General features: G+C 39.0%; 1 protein-coding gene across 6 annotated transcripts in view; it reads left to right on the top strand.

Moving 5' to 3' along the window:
* Nucleotides 1-18,572, top strand: part of INF2 (inverted formin 2) — a 96,913-nt gene extending 78,341 nt beyond the window's left edge. For 2 of the 6 annotated variants that reach the window (XM_070751305.1, XM_070751315.1), the window contains exons 14-23: nucleotides 2,038-2,108; nucleotides 2,265-2,372; nucleotides 4,567-4,637; nucleotides 4,966-5,086; nucleotides 6,066-6,230; nucleotides 7,402-7,504; nucleotides 9,278-9,430; nucleotides 11,159-11,935; nucleotides 12,747-12,824; nucleotides 15,024-15,052. In XM_070751305.1, the coding sequence (XP_070607406.1) occupies nucleotides 2,038-2,108; nucleotides 2,265-2,372; nucleotides 4,567-4,637; nucleotides 4,966-5,086; nucleotides 6,066-6,230; nucleotides 7,402-7,504; nucleotides 9,278-9,430; nucleotides 11,159-11,935; nucleotides 12,747-12,823 (1,646 nt within the window). In that variant the 3' untranslated portion in view covers nucleotide 12,824; nucleotides 15,024-15,052. Of the gene's footprint in view, nucleotides 1-2,020; nucleotides 2,109-2,264; nucleotides 2,373-2,875; nucleotides 2,929-4,566; nucleotides 4,638-4,965; nucleotides 5,087-6,065; nucleotides 6,231-7,401; nucleotides 7,505-9,277; nucleotides 9,431-11,158; nucleotides 11,936-12,746; nucleotides 12,825-15,023 lie in introns of those variants that run through there. The other 4 variants (XM_070751326.1, XM_070751336.1, XM_070751346.1 and 1 more) reach the window with 4 other exon arrangements.
* The last annotated feature ends 908 nt before the right edge of the window (nucleotides 18,573-19,480 follow it).

Here is a 19,480-nt window from a genome sequence, read left to right as displayed (position 1 = left end):
TCTTCTGTACCTTCTATTCTATTTTCTTATAACACATGAGAGTTGAACATTAAAGAGCTTCACTACTGAGCCTAGTCTACGGATTCGCGAATTCTGGGGAAGGGGCGGATCCAGCAGTCTTTTTTAATACTAGGCTCAGTTCCACCGGATTGGACAGGAGCAACCCATGTGACTGCTGTACCCACTCACCGTACGAGAAGAGGCGTTCAGGTAAGCAATCAACGCCTATTCACATGATCTTGATTCCATCCCTCTGTTAATGCAGCCTAGAACGGTGTTGGCTTTTTTGGCAGCTGCTGCACACTGCTGGCTGATATTTAAATGGTTGTCCACTAGGACTCCAAGATCCCTCTCACATACCATTCTTCTTTGGCGTAAATAACTTCAGGCAAAGGAAAGAGGAGTAAGAGATGAAACAAGCAACAGTTAAAGCTAATTTCCACAAACAACAATCACTATATTTCTACATAGCCTTTTATCCTTTATGCTATCAGTACCTTACACCGTACACACATTTTGGTCAATTTCATTGAATCATGCACCAGATGCTCCACCTTCTCATTTCGTTCACTCTTGCCTTGCATATTCTGCCTGCAAGATCCAGATGGATCTTAGTCTGCTGTTGTTCAGAAAAGCAGTGAAGACATGCCCCTCTCACTTCATTCCATCTCATCTGTCAAACTTCCCATCTTTGATTGATGTTAGTCATCTCTTTGTTGTGAGTTATCCAAAGTCATTGGGTGTCAAGCAGCATATATGTTTAATAAATTGTTGCTCTTGTTGTGATTTGAATCTTTGGCCCTTCTATCATTATGACCAAACCACCTCAATTATTTTTTCATACTGATCAATCACTGCATGAGTTAATGTTTATTCAGCATCCATTTATTCTTGACTGTGTCTCCTCTTGTTTCCCCATACACATTCCTTAAACAATCTGTTCTCATTTTATTTAGATAATTTTTGACATTGAACTTTTACAGTATACATTACAACAGAGAGGTATTTTTATATGCAACCTTTTAAAAGTTATTTTGATAAGCATTCATTCCTGAAAATAGACCACTGTGTATAAACTACCGGTAGCTTTCTCTCAACATTTGCACATTATAACATTTTTCCATTCATTTCCCACCTTTAGGAAATATTCTGCTGTCTGCTCTCCCCCCCCCCCCCCCCCCCCACTTAGGTGCAGTAATAGGATTATCAAATTGGAAGGGGTCTCAGATGACAGTCATAATCTAAGCCAATATTGTTGGCTGCACAATCTGCTATAACATTTGTTCTCACATAATGTTTATTTCAGTCACTTACCTCTATTATGACCCCAACAAACACATTTCAATTTCACATTAATGCAAAACATACCACTTCGAAACTAGTATTCCTTTTGCTACACACTATCTCTGGCTTTGCAATACTGTAATAACATGGTCTCTAATAAACTACCATATTCCTTTCTCAACAAATGGAGTCAATGATAATTTTTATTTAGAGGTTTAAATGGTGGCAGGTGTGTAGTTTTTGCATCTACTCTTACTCTATTTACATTTTCAGAGAAGAATAGTTGCCACAATTTTTTACTCATCAGACATGGATGTAGTCTTTATATATATACACACAGTAAACAAATCACACATCTACTTCGTAAGAAAAAAGTTTTTATATTTAAACATTTCTTCAGTTGTACCATCTAGACCTGCAGCGTTATTATTCTTCAACATTCTTCCAACATTTAGTTAGTTAGTTAGTTAGTTAGTTAGTTAGTTAGTTAGTTAGTTAGTTAGTTATTCAATTTTTATGCTGCCCTTCTCCTTAGACTCAGGGCGGCTTACAACATGTTAGCAATAGCACTTTTTAACAGAGCCAGCATATTGCCCCCACAATCCAGGTCCTCATTTTACCAACCTTGGAAGGATGGAAGGCTGAGTCAATCTTGTTTGTTAATTAAAAATTAAAAGCACTTATTAAATTGATGTTGATATTTCCACCAAGCCATCTGTGTTCACTTATTTAACAGGTTTTCTTTCCTCTTAGCTCTCCTCACAAGCCAACGGTTGCCTGTTTTCTGTCAATTGATCCTCAATGTTGGAAACTTCCTGAACTATGTAAGTGATATTGAGGAAATGCGCATTTTAAAAAATAGCAATAAGTAAAAAAAATGTTGTTCTTCTTGCCTGTTTTGCAAATATTGCTCAGACAGCATTGTGAAAATAGCAAATATAATATTGTTCATTCTTTTTGTTATTCTTTTTCTCTGAAAGGGAAGTCACACAGGAGACGCTGATGGCTTTAAAATTGGTACTTTGCTCAAGTTAACAGAAACTAAAGCAAACCAGACTCGCATTACACTGCTCCACCATATATTAGAGGTAGTTTCTGTTGTTTTTCATTGATAAATATAACAATAATAGCAAAATACTAATAGAAAGAAACTGATTCAGCTGAAATGTATACTAGCCAGAAATTTAAGATGGTGTCTTCATTTATTTTGCTTTGTTTATTTGTTTCTCTAATAATTTTATTGCAAAAATATTTAAGGGAGATGGTATTTAATTAAATAGGTGTTGGCCAAAATATATGCACAATATTTTGCTTACATAAAATATTTCTTCTTGACTTTTTTAGTGTTTTTCTTGCTCTTCTAGCTTTATTGATTTGATTTGCTTTCTTATTAATGCCAATTTTTGTCAAATTGTTATTTATACTTTTTAATCTTATTTTATGGCATTAATTATACTGGTCAAATTATTCCAAGGGAATGTGAGACATCCTTGCAAAATATTAGATATAGAAGAAGGGCTTAAATTGTGACAGTTCTCTGTTTTAGAATCCATCCAGCCTAGAGATGATTCTTTTTCCTTTTATCTTTCAGGCAGATCTTCATGGTTGCTTTTTAAATTGATTCTTGAATTTGCACAAAGTTTAACAGACATATTTTGGTATAATACAGTCCAGTTTGTCCAATGTAGTGACAACCTCTCCTTCTGGGAACAATCTGCCCTTGATATACAATTAGCCCAGTGCTTTTCGTCTGGATGAACAGTCCCAATTGGTTGACTTGCAATATATTTTAGTGTGATCCCCATTTTACTGTTCACACAAAAAGTTGGAAGTTTTTGCAACAACCCTTTCAAAAGGGTTGTTTTTAATTTCCACTCATTGATCCAGATCCATCCATGGTTAATAGTTAAACTGTATGCAAGGGGTTCAAGGCAGACTTTATTAAATGGAATAGTTCCACTATCAAGTTCCTCCTGGAATGGGGGACAGACCACACTGGTAGCGGAAATGAAACTGCGCACATAGTTCTGGGTGACTGGCAGGCGGGTGAACATGTTGGAGTGAGATTTGGCTTCTGTGCATGCACAGGAAGCAACATCGTGAGAGGACGCAAGAGAGAGAAAGTTTTTGGCAATTTTCTGTGATTTTCTTTGCTTCTGCGCATGTTCAGAAGCAAAAAAATCACCGAAATCTCACATGCCCATGTATATTCACCTGGTGCACCAGTTGCGGCCCTATTTGGACCGGGAGTCACTGCTCACAGTCACTCATGCCCTCATCACCTCAAGGCTCGACTACTGTAATGCTCTCTACATGGGGCTACCTTTGAAGGGTGTTCGGAAACTTCAGATCCTGCAGAATGCAGCTGCGAGAGCAATCATGGGCTTCCCCATGATTGCCAACACTCCTCAGTCTGCATTGGTTGCCGATCAGTTTCCGGTCACAATTCAAAGTGTTGGTTATGACCTATAAAGCCCTTCATGGCATCGAACCAGAATATCTCCGGGACCGCCTTCTGCCGCACAAATCCCAGCGGCCAGTTAGGTCCCACAGAGTCAGCCTTCTCCGGGTCCCATCAACTAAACAGTGTCGTTTGGTGGGGCCCAGGGAAAGAGCCTTCTCTGTGGTGGCCCCAGCCCTCTGAAACCAACTCCCCCCAGAGATCAGAATTGCCCCCACCCTCCTTGCCTTTCGTAAGCTCCTTAAAACCCACCTCTGTTGTCAGGCCTATACAATTCATGCATGGTATGTTTGTGTGTATGTTTGGTTTTTAATAAGGGTTTTTAGTAATTTAAATATTAGATTTGTTGTATGCTGCTTTTATTATTGTTGTTAGCCACCCCGAGTCTACGGAGAGGGGCGGCATACAAATCTAATAAATAAATAAATAAATTATCATGAGATTTGCTTCCTGTGCATGCACAGAGGCCAAATCTTGTACTGACACGTGTGCACACCCGACGGCCTCCCAGAGCAGCGCGTCTATCAGCACCAGTAGCAATGATAAGTTGAAACCCACGGGTGAGTAGTTCCATTTAGTTTCTCCCAAGGGCAGAAAATCAGGTCATCCAGGTCACCCATGGATGTCCGGGGATTCTTAGGCAGAGAGTTCATCTCTTTGGTAGATCTCTTTTTAACTAAGACTGATAGGCAGCCTGTATTATTGTGCTAATAATCTCTGAATAATGAGTTTACATACAGAGAAGCTGCAGCAATCATGAATGGTACATGAGTGTAATTGAATTTTTTATATTTTCTCCCTTTTTTCTTTTTCTGGTTTAGGAAGTAGAAAGAAATCACACTGATTTGCTTCAGCTTCCCAAAGATCTTGAATGTGTTTCAAAGGCTGCTGGGTAGGGATCACTGTATATTTTATTATTGGCAAAACTACGTTTATAGACGTACTTCTTTCTTACATCATTCTTAAAAAAAAATAACCTAGCAAATAAATTAGGCCATGCTTAATGGGTAAATAATTTGATTAATTGTACTTTAAAGTATGGTAATATTCCTCATCAAAAACTTGTTCCTAGTAAGGTAATTGTATGAGCCTCCATAATAATAGCCTAAAAACATTTAAATTGTTTTCTGGACAATTAGGATTGTATAATCCCATCACATCCACAGAATTCCCACTTGGTTCCTGTGCAGAAACAACATATATGACTTGTTTCTTTTCAGAATCAATCTAGACATTATTCATTCTGAATCCAGCTCCAATATAAAAAAATTGCTGGAACTTGAACGGAAGCTTTCATCCTCAATTGAAGAAGTGAAAGCCCAATATGGAACAGCCATTCAGGTTGGTATAAGACAACTCTTCATGCTCTCCTTTGAGAATACCTTCACTGTTTCCATTAAGTTAGCTTTTGAAGTTAGTTTCTGGATTGTGGGGGCAATATGCTTGCTCTGTTAAAAAGTGTTATTGCTAACATGTTGTAAGCTGCCCTAAGTCTAAGCAGAGTGGCGGCATAAAAATCAAAGAGAGAGAGAGAGAGAGATAGTAAGTTACATTTGTGTGAGAAGCACCTTTCAAGGCACTTCTGGGTTGAAAGAGTTAGCTAGAGACATCATTGTTGACCAGGGGATGCACAAGGGTACTCCTTTCATCTCCTTGCTATTTTCCCACCAAAGTGGTACCTATTTATCTACTTGCATTTGCATGTTTTTGAACTCCTAGGTCAGTGATGGCAAACCTTTTTTCCCTTGGGTGCCGAAAGAGCGTACGGGTGCACTACTGTGCATGCGCGAGTGCCCACACCCATAATTCAATGCCTGAAGAGAGCAAAAACACCTTCCCCCACTCCCCAAAACACCTTCCCCCACCCCCAGAGGCCCTGTGGAGCCCAGAAATGGCTGTTTCCCAACTTCTGGTGAGCCCAGTAGGCTTGTATTTCACCCTCCAAAGGTTTCTCTGCAGTCGATGGAGGCTCCCCCATCCCCCAGAGCCTCCGTGCAAGCCAAAAATCAGATGGGTAGCACACACATGCATTTTGGAGATGAGCTAGGGCAACAACTTGTGTGCCAGCAGATATGACTCCGCGTACCACCTGTGGCACCTCTGTCATAGGTTCGCCATCACTGTCCTAGGTAATTGGGAGGTGGAACAAATTGACAAGGGCTCATTCTGTCAATGTAGAGTATGAGCCATACTCTAGGGTTTTGAGCTGCCAAGCCATCAACCTCTGAATCGTCTTCAGATGCAGTGTCTTAGCCACATGAGCCACTGTAGCCTCTGTGAAGTTAGATCCTTTTAGATTTTCAATTTTAATATCTTCCAGGATAGCTTAACGGCTAACAGAAAGCTGGAGGACGAGTTTGAACAAGTTGAAACTAAGAGAACAGAGCTTGCCAACTATCTCTGTGAAGATCCGAACAAATTGTCTTTGGAGGAGATATTTAACACCATGAAAACCTTCCGTGATCTCTACATCAAAGCACTAAAGGTTTGCATTTGAGACATTAAGAAATAAGATCAGAACTGTTGGGAAATCTCATTGTGATGCACAGCAAAAGTACTGTGAAGTTGATAGTATTGTTTTAGACTATTAGGCCACATATACATACAGATAGAGAAAAAAAAAAACTAGAGGGCTGCAAGTGCAGAGCATTTTGAATTTGATTCCAAAGCAGTTATTTATAGTACAGGAAGTTGCAGATGCAAAACTTATCAGCTTCATTCATAATTTTCCTTGTTTCAGCAAAAAGAAGTCATAAAATCCATAGCAGATTAAATGGAGTTGGCACTACTGTGCATAGTATATGAGGAGATTTAGGTCCACCTCTCCCCCCCCCCCCCCATCCTTTCTTCCCATGTTCCACTTTTCTTTCTACATGCAGATGTAGACATAAAAATAACACAAATGGAAGGAATTCCTGGAGTATAAATCTATTTTTACTGAGTTGAACTTCCATCTCTGTGCATCATGGGAAAGTTGATATTAAAATAATACCAGGACTTTAGTTTCAGAATGATTCTTGGGGAACTGATTGCCTAATCAAAATATACACATTCCTTCTTACTGAGTCTGTATTTTCCCAAGCATTTTTCTGCAAGATTTTGAAAGCGTTTAAAGCACTTTGGTGTGTCTTTCCTGGTAGTTCAGTTACAATTTGGTTCTCATCTCATTGTTTCCTTTTTGTGCCCTATTGATGAGTTTTAGTGTCTCACCTCTATTAAAAATATATAAATTATTTTATGTTGCGCTATTTCTTTCTCCTTACTTATATTTTGTTTTCTGCATTGATTTGTCTTAGTTCTGATTCACCCTGAATCTCAAGATTCCGAAAGACAGATAGGATATAATTAGTCTTAATGTCGATCGAATATTTTATAATTATGTATAAACACATGAACACAACTAAATAATACTAGAAACATACAACTATGTTTAAATAGAAACATTTAATGCACAAATAAATATGTTATAACATTTATATTGTAATATAATATTTTCGAAGTCCTTATGGTCTTCATACCATTTACAGATAGGAAAGAGGAGCAATTTATTTGCAATGGGAATTAAGTAGAGCCAGTGTGAAGCATTGTAATATGACAGGTGAAAATCAGGCAAAAGTTAGATGTACCTTTTCACATCCCATGTTCCTCATATGCAGGAAAACAAGGACCGAAAGGAACAAGCAGCCAAAGCTGAGAAAAGGAAGAAACAGTTGGAACAAGAAGAAGCTAAGAGACCGAAAGGGGAAGATGGAAAAACCAGTGAGTCATGTTTTAAGTGTTTCTATTTAAAAAGTTTTTCTTTACTTAGATTACATAGAAACATAGAAGTCTGACGGCAGAAAAAGACCTCATGGTCCATCTAGTCTGCCCTTATACTTTTTTCTGCATTTTATCTTAGGATGGATATATGTTTATCCCAGGCATGTTTAAATTCAGTTACTGTGGATTTATCTACCATGTCTGCTGGAAGTTTGTTCCAAGGATCTACTACTCTTTCAGTAAAATAATATTTTCTCATGTTGCTTTTGATCTTTCCCCCAACTAACTTCAGATTGTGTCCCCTTGTTCTTGTGTTCACTTTCCTATTAAAAACTTCCCTCCTGGACCTTATTTAACTCTTTAACATATTTAAATGTTTCGATCATGTCCCCACTTTTCCTTCTGCCCTCCAGACTATACAGATTGAGTTCATTAAGTCTTTCCTGATACGTTTTATGCTTAAAACCTTACACTACAAGATTCTACAAGCCTATATCTGGCAACAGTTCAATTCAATTCAATTCCCATTGAATTCAACTGAATTTACTTCCTAATGAACCTGCATGGAATTGCAGTACCTGTGGGAGGAAGTATTTCTTCTCAAGTACTGCTGTCAATATGTTTTAAGCCAAATACGAGTTAGCAAATTCAATGGCGGTGAAGCAGAATCCGAGCTGCCAAACACTGCCTGTGCTTCCTCTCACTTTCTGCTTCTTCCTGGTCACTTCCCAAGCAGGAAAAAGGAGAAAAGGAGCTCAGGTCGAGCCTCCCAGCCATTGCCTGCCACTGCTGCTTCCTTCCTGGAGTGGCAGGAAGGAAGGAAGGAAGGAACAGAGAAGGAAGGAACAGAGAAGGAGAGCAAAAACAAAAGGCAGGTGCGCCTGGCTGGGTTGTAGCCTTCCCGTCCTCCTCCTCCTCCAAAAGGGACTCGCCTGACTCTCAGTCACCCAATTTCATAACAGGTTTTTTGGAGGCAGGAAAAAAAGAAGAAAGGAATGCTATGCACATCAGCTTGAATACCAGGCAAGTTATAATGCCAGCAAAACAATCAAAATAAATATGTGTCTGTATAAGATGGATGGATGGACACAGACAGACACATATACATGAAAGAGATACACACAGAGAGACAGACACACACAAAGAAACTGAAAACAGTTTAATGTTTTAATGCTATTCTTGTGCCTATACTATCTGACATAAATACAATAATGTGTGCAGCCTTGATGCAAGGGAAAAATAATCTCTTTATATGATAATTTGCTACACTGAAGCATAATACAATTAGAAAGGAAATAAAATTAAGATTTCCGGGTAATTGCTCTCAAAATAATCTGAACTATAGTTGCATCTTCTGTTGTACTCAAGTTTCAGGGAGAGCTACTAAAAGCTATCTAAATGTATAATTCTGCTCCCTCTCTCCCAGTCATCAAGACTTCTACTTTATGGGCAGAGATAGTGCTAACAGTTGGGATGCTTTTGTAATTCTTCCACACAGCAAGACAATAAAACACTAGTTACTTTCCCCCCCCCCCCCCAAAAAATGAACCCTGGTATTATTTGCATAAATGTGTTTAGTTGCTGGTTCAGTGCTGATCAAAGTGCTGATCAAAGGACGAACATTTGGTTTCAAAACACAATTTGTTTGTTAAGTTGATTTGCAGGTCAACGGAACCCAAAATAAAATGCAGTGAAATGTAGAGCCTCCAGTCCAGCTACATTCTCAATCTGATTGACCAACTCACATTTTTTTTCTCCAAATTCCAACTCTAGTTAAGAAAGGAGCTGTCAAACAAGAGGAGCTGTGTGTTATTGATGCTTTGCTGGCTGACATAAGAAAGGGATTCCAGCTACGAAAAACAACCAGGAACAAAAATGGCACAGACACTCCCATGAAAACCACACCTCAGAGAGGAAAAGTGATTGGTAAGAACAGAAAATCAGAAAATCTCCTGTGCGTTTTCTCTTTGCTTAACCTGCAAAAGTCCATCTTCTTTCCATCTGTTTCCATTGATGGCCCCAGTTTGCTTCCAGGTCCAGTTCAAGAGGATGATTTTAACCTTTAAAGACTCTTTATAGCTATCTGAGGAACTACCTCTGCCCAGTTACATTGCCCTGCTCCATTAGATCTGGCAGGGAAGGAATGTCGCAGGTACCTTCAGATAGGATAAATAAATCTTGGGCACACAAATCAGCAGCATTCATGCCCTTAGCATTCAGGTAGTGTATTAAGTGCATGCACTTTACACTTGGAGGGAAATGGAATGAGGACGCTCATCTCTTGCCAGTCGATGATCTAGTCACCACTGGCACTGCTGGTTCTGTTCTGCTGGCCTCCCACTACACGATAGTAATACCAACTTCCCCCATGAACATTCCCCACAAGAGCTACATGCCTTGTATCCTTACTTTCCAAATATTATTTATTTATTTATTTATTTATTTATTTATTTATTTATTTATTTATTTATTTATTTATTTATTTATTTATTTATTTATTTAGTCCAATACACAATGAGGGTTTTAGTGGGTATATATCTATATACACATAGTAAAATACATGATGAAGGTTATAGAGGAGATACTCATAGTAAAATATATCTAAGAAATAATAGAAAAGAAGATATAGTAATAGAACATATCAATGAAAGAATAGAAGAAGAGATATAGGAATAGAAGATATAGGAGAGTAATAGGACAGGGGACAGAAGGCACTCTAGTGCACTTGTACTCACCCCTTACTGACCTCTTAGGAATCTGGATAGGTCAACCGTAGATAATCTAAGGGTAAAGTGTTGGGGGTTTGGGGATGACACTATGGAGTCTGATAATGAGTTCCATGCTTCGACAACTCGGTTACTGAAGTTATATTTTTTACAGTCAAGTTTGGAGCGGTTAATATTAAGTTTAAATCTGTTGTGTGCTCTTGTGTTGTTGTGGTTGAAGCTGAAGTAGTCGCCGACAGGCAGGACGTTGCAGCATATGATCTTGTGGGCAATACTTAGATCTTGTTTAAGGAGTCTTAGTTCTAAGCTTTCTAGGCCCAGGATTAAAAGTCTAGTCTTGTAGGGTATTCTATTTCGAGTGGAGGAGTGAAGGGCTCTTCTGGTGAAGTATCTTTGGATATTTTCACGAGTGTTAATGTCTGAGATGCTATATGGGTTCCAAACAAGATGAGCTGTATTCGAGGATGGGTCTGGCAAAAGTTTTGTAAGCTCTGGTAAGTGAAGCTGAATGTGACCCTGGCTTTTTTATGGGCGAGGGGCTCTTTTTAACATTGTTCATTGCAAAGTTAGTTAGCATGATAAGACTAAAGAGGGAAACAGAAGGAAAATCTTACCATCTCCAACTACAGTTCCTATATAATCTATTCACTGCTGCACACTGCAGTGACGGGTGGGGGAGTTTTCATTATTTCAACATTATTTCAACATTATTTTTCTTACTGCTAAGAAAGGGGACAACAGGAAAACTCACAGCTCAGAAGAGAAGAATAAAAATAATCTTTCACACTGAGATTATAATAATTCCCCCATTGTCACTATTTTCTTCCTACTCTTTTCTTTTTTTAATGGGAAAGTTGGTATGGAAACTTTTCTCAGCCTACCGCTATTTGTATTGGATTTTATTCTTATTGCTATCATTAATTTTCAGACCAAAGCATTCAGGGTGTGAAAGACCCAAAGCAAGAAGATGATTCAAGGCCGCAAAATAATTCCCAGGATCAAGTAGAAAATACAAAGCCTTCAGAAGGGGCTACCGCAAATGAGAAATCTGAGATGGCTACTGACTCATTGAAAGTACAGAGGCCGCCTGATGCCATTGAGAATGGCATCGCTTCTCCAGCCCAGACAGATCCAGAAAAGGCCTCATTACATTCCTTTGCCTTGGAGGAAAATAGAGACGCCCCAAATGGAACAAATTTGCAAGAGAAAAATGACTCCTGTTCCTTTCACGATGCCAATGACCACGATTTAGTGTTGTCTCATTCCAATTCTTTCCTAGAGTTTACAAGTGGTAGCTCGGGACATTCCAACAGCCTGAATATTAAAGCAGATGAAGTTGACTCAGGGGACCCAGCTAGTAGAACTGAACCTGATGGCTCAGGGAACCATTTAAATTCGAATGACCAGGTAAACAGTATTCATAGAAATGAGGACATAGGAGAAAAAATATCTGGAAACACACTCACAACCGCTCAAGAAAGGGCCCTTGAAACTTTGGCCCTGCCAGAAGCATCTAAAGTCAATGAAGACCCTTCCTCAGACTCCTTGTTCGACACGTCCCAGGATAAGTCCTTCTCAGAAGACCCAGTAACTGATTCTTCATATTCAGCGACAGTACCTTCAGAGCATGCCCAAGCTGGAAAAGATGGGCAAAGAAGTTCATCAAAGCGCAAGAAGAAAAAGAGGCACAGCAAGGGCCATTCAAGTAAGGCATTTTCATTGGTGGTCTTTGAACGTTAGGGACGAATCAAGAGGACCTCCTCACCTTGTAACCTTCCAGATATTTTGAGCTACAACTTGAGCTAGCATGCCCAATAGGGAGGACTGATGGCAGACACCATCCAAACTATCTGGAAGGATGCAAATTTGGAAAGGTCATTCACATCACAGATAGACTGTTTAATTTGTTAAATCATCAACTGAAGGTTTGGGGTGGAGTGCATTATATGAATGAAAGTATTTACAAAAGTGTAGATGACATGGATCATTTTTATGCAAACGTTCCCTACTAACTTGGCCCTCAAGTGGAATGCCTTCTCTGTTATAGCGCCTGGTGCATATCCATTGTATTGGCACCCTTCAGTCTCAAAAGGCCATGGTATCATGCTCTGGATTCCCCAGAATATCCATACATTTGATAAATAATGAATTTGCTTTTTGTTTCAGCGCTACCGCTGTATTCACATGCGCATGTGGTTTATTCAAACACTTAATTGACTAAAATGCCATTAATCTAGAGCAGCAACCCCCAATCTTTCAGGCACCAGGGACCAGTTCCATGGAGAGAAGTTTCTCCATGAGCCAAAGGGGGCATAGTTTCACGTGCTGCCTGTATCCCATGGATGGGGCTTCGCTTGTTTGCATGGCCCAGTTTCTGGCACCGGGGTTGGGGACCCCTGACCTAGAGAGACCCTTGTGTCCTTGCCCACCGATTGTTATCCCATGACTGTGATATTACAGTGGTATTTGCTAACATCTTGTGGCTACATTTAGTTGTCTTCTCTTTTATTTGAAAGCAGTGGTTGACACTGATTTAAAAGCGATGGTTGATACTGGAGATAAAAAAACAAAAAGAGTTTGTGAGATACAGTGAGGTATGTAAACCGTCAGGGCTGCTGCTGTATGTGACTAACCATTGCGTTGGGATCTCACACCCCTAATGAAGTTGTTGATCATCACTACATAAAGCTATGCTTCTTGTAGCTAATTATACGCACTATGTTATTTCTTTTTTAATACAATGCTTCTTATTTTGGGTGATTTGCTATCTGAGCTCAATTTCTGTACTACTGGAATCCACCAGCAAGACTCCAGGCTTTGGGTCTTTTGTGTCAGCCAAATGTCATTTACTTGGAGGAAAGCATTGCCTCTTGTTCAGTTGTTCAATGTTGTTAGACGTGTTGGGTAATAGCAAACGTTCTTCCTTTTGTCTGGTCCTCATTTTCCATTCTCTGAAATTCTATAAAAATGCAATTTCAGGTATGGTCATCTTCGCTACAGAATCAAAATAAGGGTGGACAAGGGCTTTGGGGGGGAAAAGATTCCTGTCCTAACACAATCCTTCAGTCCCATTGTCTTTGTTGAAGATGGCTTTGATGTTGTAGAATATTTATTGATCATTCTGCACTACTGTAAAATCCAGTGGTCCTTAGGAAATTGCTTTAGGATTTTGCAGATCTCCCTCTCCATGGGTAGAAGGCAAGGTTCAGCCTTGCAAGTTACATCCTAGCAACTGGATCTGGATCATGTTCTTAGCACCCTAAAAATTCTTAATTACTCTTCAGAATCAGTTTCCATTTGTTTTCAGACAAGAAGTTGGCCATTCCTGCAACTGCATTACTTTCTTCTTTGTCTTCTGATTGCAAGCAGCCATAACATAAACCAATCAAATGACATGTGACTTTCAAATGCTTTACTATGTAATCAACATGCTTGTTTTATCCATTCATCTGTTTTTCTTCTTTCAGTGTATTATCAGAAATGAAAATTTATGTGGAACATTTTCCAGTGAGGATTCCAACAACTGTCCATTATTTTTAACCAGGGCCCCTTTTCCCTCCATTCAACAACAATCTATTGAGAAGTTTTCCTTTTCAATACTTCTCTCTCCACAAAGTACCTTCTAACAAAAGTATTTACAGCTATAAAGTATTCAGTGTTGCAGGGGACATCTATACCTCTTTAAATTTACAGAGCAGGGGTGTCAAACTCAAGGCTGGTGGGCCAAATCTGGCCCTCAGGGCCAACTAGAAACAGTGGATGGCCTGTGGCCTGCAGGGCCTCTCCCAGCGTGAATTCCTCCCAAGCTCCATTTTTGTTGACAAGGTTGCAGGAAGCCGTCGCAGCCGAAAATGGAGCTTGAGAGCCCATTTTCACTGGCAGAAAGCTCAGGCCACCAAAGGCAACCCACCAACAACAACAAGGATCAAGGATCAACTAGGTGAACAAGGACCAAGAAACCTGAAGAAAATTTATCTGGAGGGTTTATAAAATGCTAAATAGCAAGACAGATAGGTTGCTGAACATGCAATAGTTTGTTCCAAACGCTGAGGAGATGCTCAGAATGGCTAGATAGAAAAACCTTAACTCTTCATTCTTAGCTCTGCCAATAACGCATTCATTTGGAATCAAAATTTAAAATTAAATCTCTTCATGTTTCATTATTATTTCCAGCGTGGACATTTTTGGACCATTATAATCCTTAGCTGATGAGCCCAGAGAATGGTCTAGACCAGTGATGGCGAACCTATGGCACAGGTGCCACAGGTGGCATGCAGAGCCATATCTCCTTGAACGCGAGCCATTGCACTAGCTCAGCTCCAATGTGCATGTGTGGGCCAGCCAGCTGATTTTTGGCTCACACAGAAGCTCTGGGAGGGTATTTTTGGCTTCCAGAGAACCTCTGGGGGAATGGGGGAGGATGTTTTTACCCTCCCATGGCTCCAGGGAAGCCTTTGGAGTCTGGGGAGGGTAAAACACAAGCCTACTGGGCCCACCAGAAGTTGAGAAACAGGCCATTTCCATCCTCCAGAGGTCCTACAGGGAGCAGGGGAAGCTGTTTTTGCCCTCCCCAGGCATTGAATTATGGGTGTGAGCACTCGTGCATGCACGATAGCATACATGTGCGCTCTTTCGGCACCCGAGGAGAAAAAGTTTCGCCATCACAGTGCAGACATAGTATTAAAGCTAAGCAAATTGCAGTTTGAATGGAATCTATAGATAATGCAAAATGGCTGCTTGAAAGATGTACTGTCAAAGTGGTACTAAAAATAGACTTTTCCTTTCCTCTGCAGGTGGTGTGGCAAGACAGAAAAAATAAAAAGCATGCTATTCAGTGACATCAGCTATTGAAAGAAGCCATAGTAATAGGGTGCAGTTAATTTTTGTCTGGAGGTACTTGATAGGGAGTAATTAATACTCAAATACATACTATATCCAGACTTGAAAGCACCCTTAGCCTGTGCCTTATACAAAATTCTAATCCCAAAATATTTTTCTGCTACTTTGGGGCCATGGAGTCAACTCCTGATGGACAAAATTGATCAACACAAGGTGAAGGAGATACGATCTAACACAGAGCTGGAACAAATTGAAGCTATCACACTCATCCTTTGAATTTATCACAGAAAATATTGAAAGTTTTATGGCACCAATCTCACGTCTAGATAATGTGTCAGTTTAGGAAATAGGATCTAGCAAGGCCTGATTTTGCAAAGATTTGTGTTTGAGTTAACAACACCCTTCAATTTGATTGAGCTGTACTTTACACCAGGTAGAAGCAAACAATTTTTGTGATATTATCAGATACATATATCACATTCCTGTTTTTACTCAAGACTTGTTCCTCCAAGGATTAGACAAAAGAGATGTCTTAAAGAAAATTAGTACCATAATTATTCTGATAGTTGACTGCCACATAGTGGCAAAGGTATGCAATTATTGTCCACATGAACACATGAATTAGTTTACATGTTTACCCCATCTTCTTTCTCACTACATGCATTGCAACACTTCTTTTCAAGGAAACTTCCTCCCAAAGTAATGTTATTATTAATGCAATCAATTTACTCTTTTTTTGTGATGGTGGTAGTAAATGTGTTTGGGGCTAGGGATACAGTATATTTTTGTCGTTATCTATGTATAACATTAATGGAAATGTTTTTAGCGCTAATATTGGGAATGTGATTCCCTTTTATCATAAAAACTGAAGTAATTTTTCATAGTTTATAAATATTCTTGAGAGAATTGCAGATTTGTAAATAGCTGTTCCCTTTTGTATAGTCACTCGTATGAGACTGAAGGTATAGAAATTACTTTATAAGCTGAATTTAGCAATTATAATTTGGAAAGAAAATATTGACTGAGAGAGATCCTGCTGAAATAAAACTAATGCTATGTTGTAGTGGGCTTTGGAAAGCTAATTTTGATTTCCTCTCCAGATCTGTTGAGACAGTCTTCCCAAATACCTAGGAAGCATCTGCCTTTTCAAGGCCACCACATGAAAGCTTTTGCCTATGACAGTTAGAATAATGGGGAATTACGAACGCCAGAAGTCCAGAAAGTGACAGGTTTAAAAAAGCAAGCATAGGTATTTGAAACAAGAAGGTAACTTTGCCCATATTTTAGTTCATCACAGAATTTGAACAGAACTCAAGAATGCAACCAAGGCAGGTGCCTTCACAACAGAGGTGGATTTCTACTGGTTCTAACTGGTTCTCTAAAACCGTTAGTAAACCGATGATGATGTCACTGAGTCAATTCTTCTGTGTCAGTCCGTGGGCACCGCCATCTTGTTTTTTGCTTCTGCACATGTGCAGAAGCTAAATTTTGCTTACCTAGCCCTAATCCACGTGGCCATGCGGATTAGGGCTAGGTAAGTTAGAACCCACCCCTGCTTCACAGCAGTTTCTTCCAGCCTTGGCATCTTTAAACTATGTGGCTGGGGAATACTGAGAGTTTTTTTACAATTACTAAGATGGAGAAAAAGTGCTCCAGGCATATTGCACGACCACACCTTTAATTACTAATTTAATTTAAATCACTATCACTACTAATTTAATTTAAATCACTTTAATTTAGTCACTATTAAAGGTGGCTAAATGACACTGGAGATGGTCTCAGCTTCAGGAATTTGAGCCCAAGCATTGCGCCACAGGGTGAAGTCCTGTCACTTGCCTCAGCTTTTATTCACTTAAGATTTCAAAAACATATTCTATGCAAGTAGATAGGTAGGTACCACTTTGGTGCAGAGACGAGCTTGTAATCTGCTCAGGAGTCAGATTCCTGATGATTTCTGCTTGTGGAACCCATTTGTGAGGTGGCAATGGGAAGAGAGAAGGGCCTTGAATGATGCTGCAGGAAGAACTCCTCCTCATTCTTTCTGGTGTGAAGCCAGCTTGCCCTCTTGTGGTACATCTTGGGAACCACACAAGCATGTCCTATAACACTGGGGAACAGCATTTTCGTTATCTTAAATCTGTGACTTGTTTTCAACTAACTTTTTTGCCTCTGGAACCAAAAAGACCCAAAAATTTTATCTATCAAATCAACTTTTTAAGCTACAGGATACCCCCAAAAGTCATACAAATTGTGCATATAAAGTAAAGTAAAAACTTAACAAATATACTGTTTACAAATAATAATTTTGTTAATACAAAGGCTATAATAGTTACTGCAAGTTAAATTGTGTTCATACAAATAGTTTTTAAAAAATCAAATAGTAATTAAACATATTAAGGTAAAAATTTTCACTTATAGATTTTTCTGGAGTATTCAATTCTCGCTTGATGCTCCAACAATAGTCAGCCATGCTATGTACATCGCATCTACCTTGATACCGTGCCTCCATGACCTTCAAATCTTGGTGGAATCGCTCACCCTGCTTATCACTAACTGCATCAAAATTTTCTGGGAAGTTGGCAAGACGGCTATGTAAAAAAATGCAATTTGATGCTCATGTTGCCTAATTATATTATATTTATAAGGTGTAAAGAAAAAAACTTGACGTGGTAGAAGAAAATTAACTACAGTTTTGAAACCAGCATGCCTAATTAACTATAAAAAAACTCAAAAATCAAACTCTACAGAAATTGTGTTACAAATTGTTCCCCAGTGTAATAGGGCTAGTACCTTGGCAAGCCAAACTACTACTCTGCAATAGATCTCCTGACTATTGTAACAAGGCCATATGCTAATACTGTAATAGTATTCTACAGTGGCTCTTGACCTTTAGTCGACAGATCTTGGGGGGAGGGGGACTGTGATGTCATAACGGGTTCAAGTTAAATCTTGGTAGTCCGTGGCCATGGTGTGTGACCACAAAAGATATTTAGAGGGGTTCATGGTGAAAAAAAAGGTTGAGAACCACTAGTATAGTACATCTACAGGACATTGGGTTAAGGGAGACTGAGGCAATTTTTGGAGATGATTATGGGAGCAATTTCTGAACACTGGATACTACCTTCCTCCAGTCATATGAAATTACATAATAGAGTATGTGCTACTTTCACTTTACATAGAAGCAGTGAGATTCAAGGTGTCACCAAGTGCTAAATTAAGGAGAGTGGGCTCCTATGGTTGAGTCTTCTTGCTTCTGCATGCTGTTATAGTTATTAATTTTTCAATTTTTGAATGGAATTGTTTTCCCCGGCAACCCAAGACCACAATAGCAACTACTGTTTTTGTCATCATTTTGTTACAATAAAATCTACAATAGGGTTATTAAAGAGCCTTCTGATGGTTCTACAGCTTAACATCTCCAAGTTTGTGTTTATATTTATATGTGTATTTGTTTAGGTCACATACACTTGGCACAATAAACTTGCTTTCATTTAACAAGTTTACAATATTGCCTTTTATTATTTTGTTGTGTTATAAGTGCTGAAATGTGCACATCAAATGTTCAGATTGTGTCCCTCGAGTTTGTACGTTGCCTGAAAGCTTCTGTTTCTAAATATATCCCATGTCAGGCCGAAGCCATCACTTGTATGGCCTGCCATCCCATCTGTTTCTAAAGATATCCCATTGCCAGATTCATTGCATTAATGCAAGGACCAAAGGTCTTTTAAAGTAATGTACATTCTTGCCATAAACTCACCAAAATGTTCTAAAATGTAGGATCTCACACTTAAGATCTTAGCCTCCCATTAACAATACTTTGTGCAAGATTTCCTGATGCTGAAATATACCCAGTTGTGTTATTCATGACATCTTTTAGCTATTTAAATTTTTAACATTGAATTATTATGCTCGAAGTATTGATTAATCAGGTTGCTCTGATTAATCAATACTGTTGCACTGAACCATAATCTGATTTCTGTGGTTTTTGCTTAGGGTAATTGCAATCATTTTGTTCTGCAAATCATGGTTTACAGCATACCATATTTGCGAAGCCCCAGGATTTTCTACAAGAAATTATTATTAATTATTATTATTATTGCTCTGCATTAATATGGTGTATGAAGCCATATTTGGTGTATATCACTTATTATTATAAAATTACTAATTTCGCTTCCCAGCATCAGAATTACTCAATCACACAGTAAGTATGACTTTACAACATGAAATGATATAGTCCAAGTATAATTTGGTTAACAGCGGTGCACCCAAGGCAGCGGACTAGGACCAACTCTCTTCATACTCTATAAAAATGACCTTTGCAATCACATTATAAGCAACTGCGTTCTCTTTGCTGAGGATGTAAAATTCTTCAACACCTCCGATAACACTGCAAAAGACCTTGACTTTGAAT

This window comes from Erythrolamprus reginae, chromosome 1 (assembly GCF_031021105.1).
Source record: "Erythrolamprus reginae isolate rEryReg1 chromosome 1, rEryReg1.hap1, whole genome shotgun sequence".
NCBI classification, from domain to species: domain Eukaryota; kingdom Metazoa; phylum Chordata; class Lepidosauria; order Squamata; family Dipsadidae; genus Erythrolamprus; species Erythrolamprus reginae.
The sequence above is the reverse complement of the archived record's forward strand: the minus strand, read 5'-3'. Positions and strand labels throughout refer to the sequence as shown.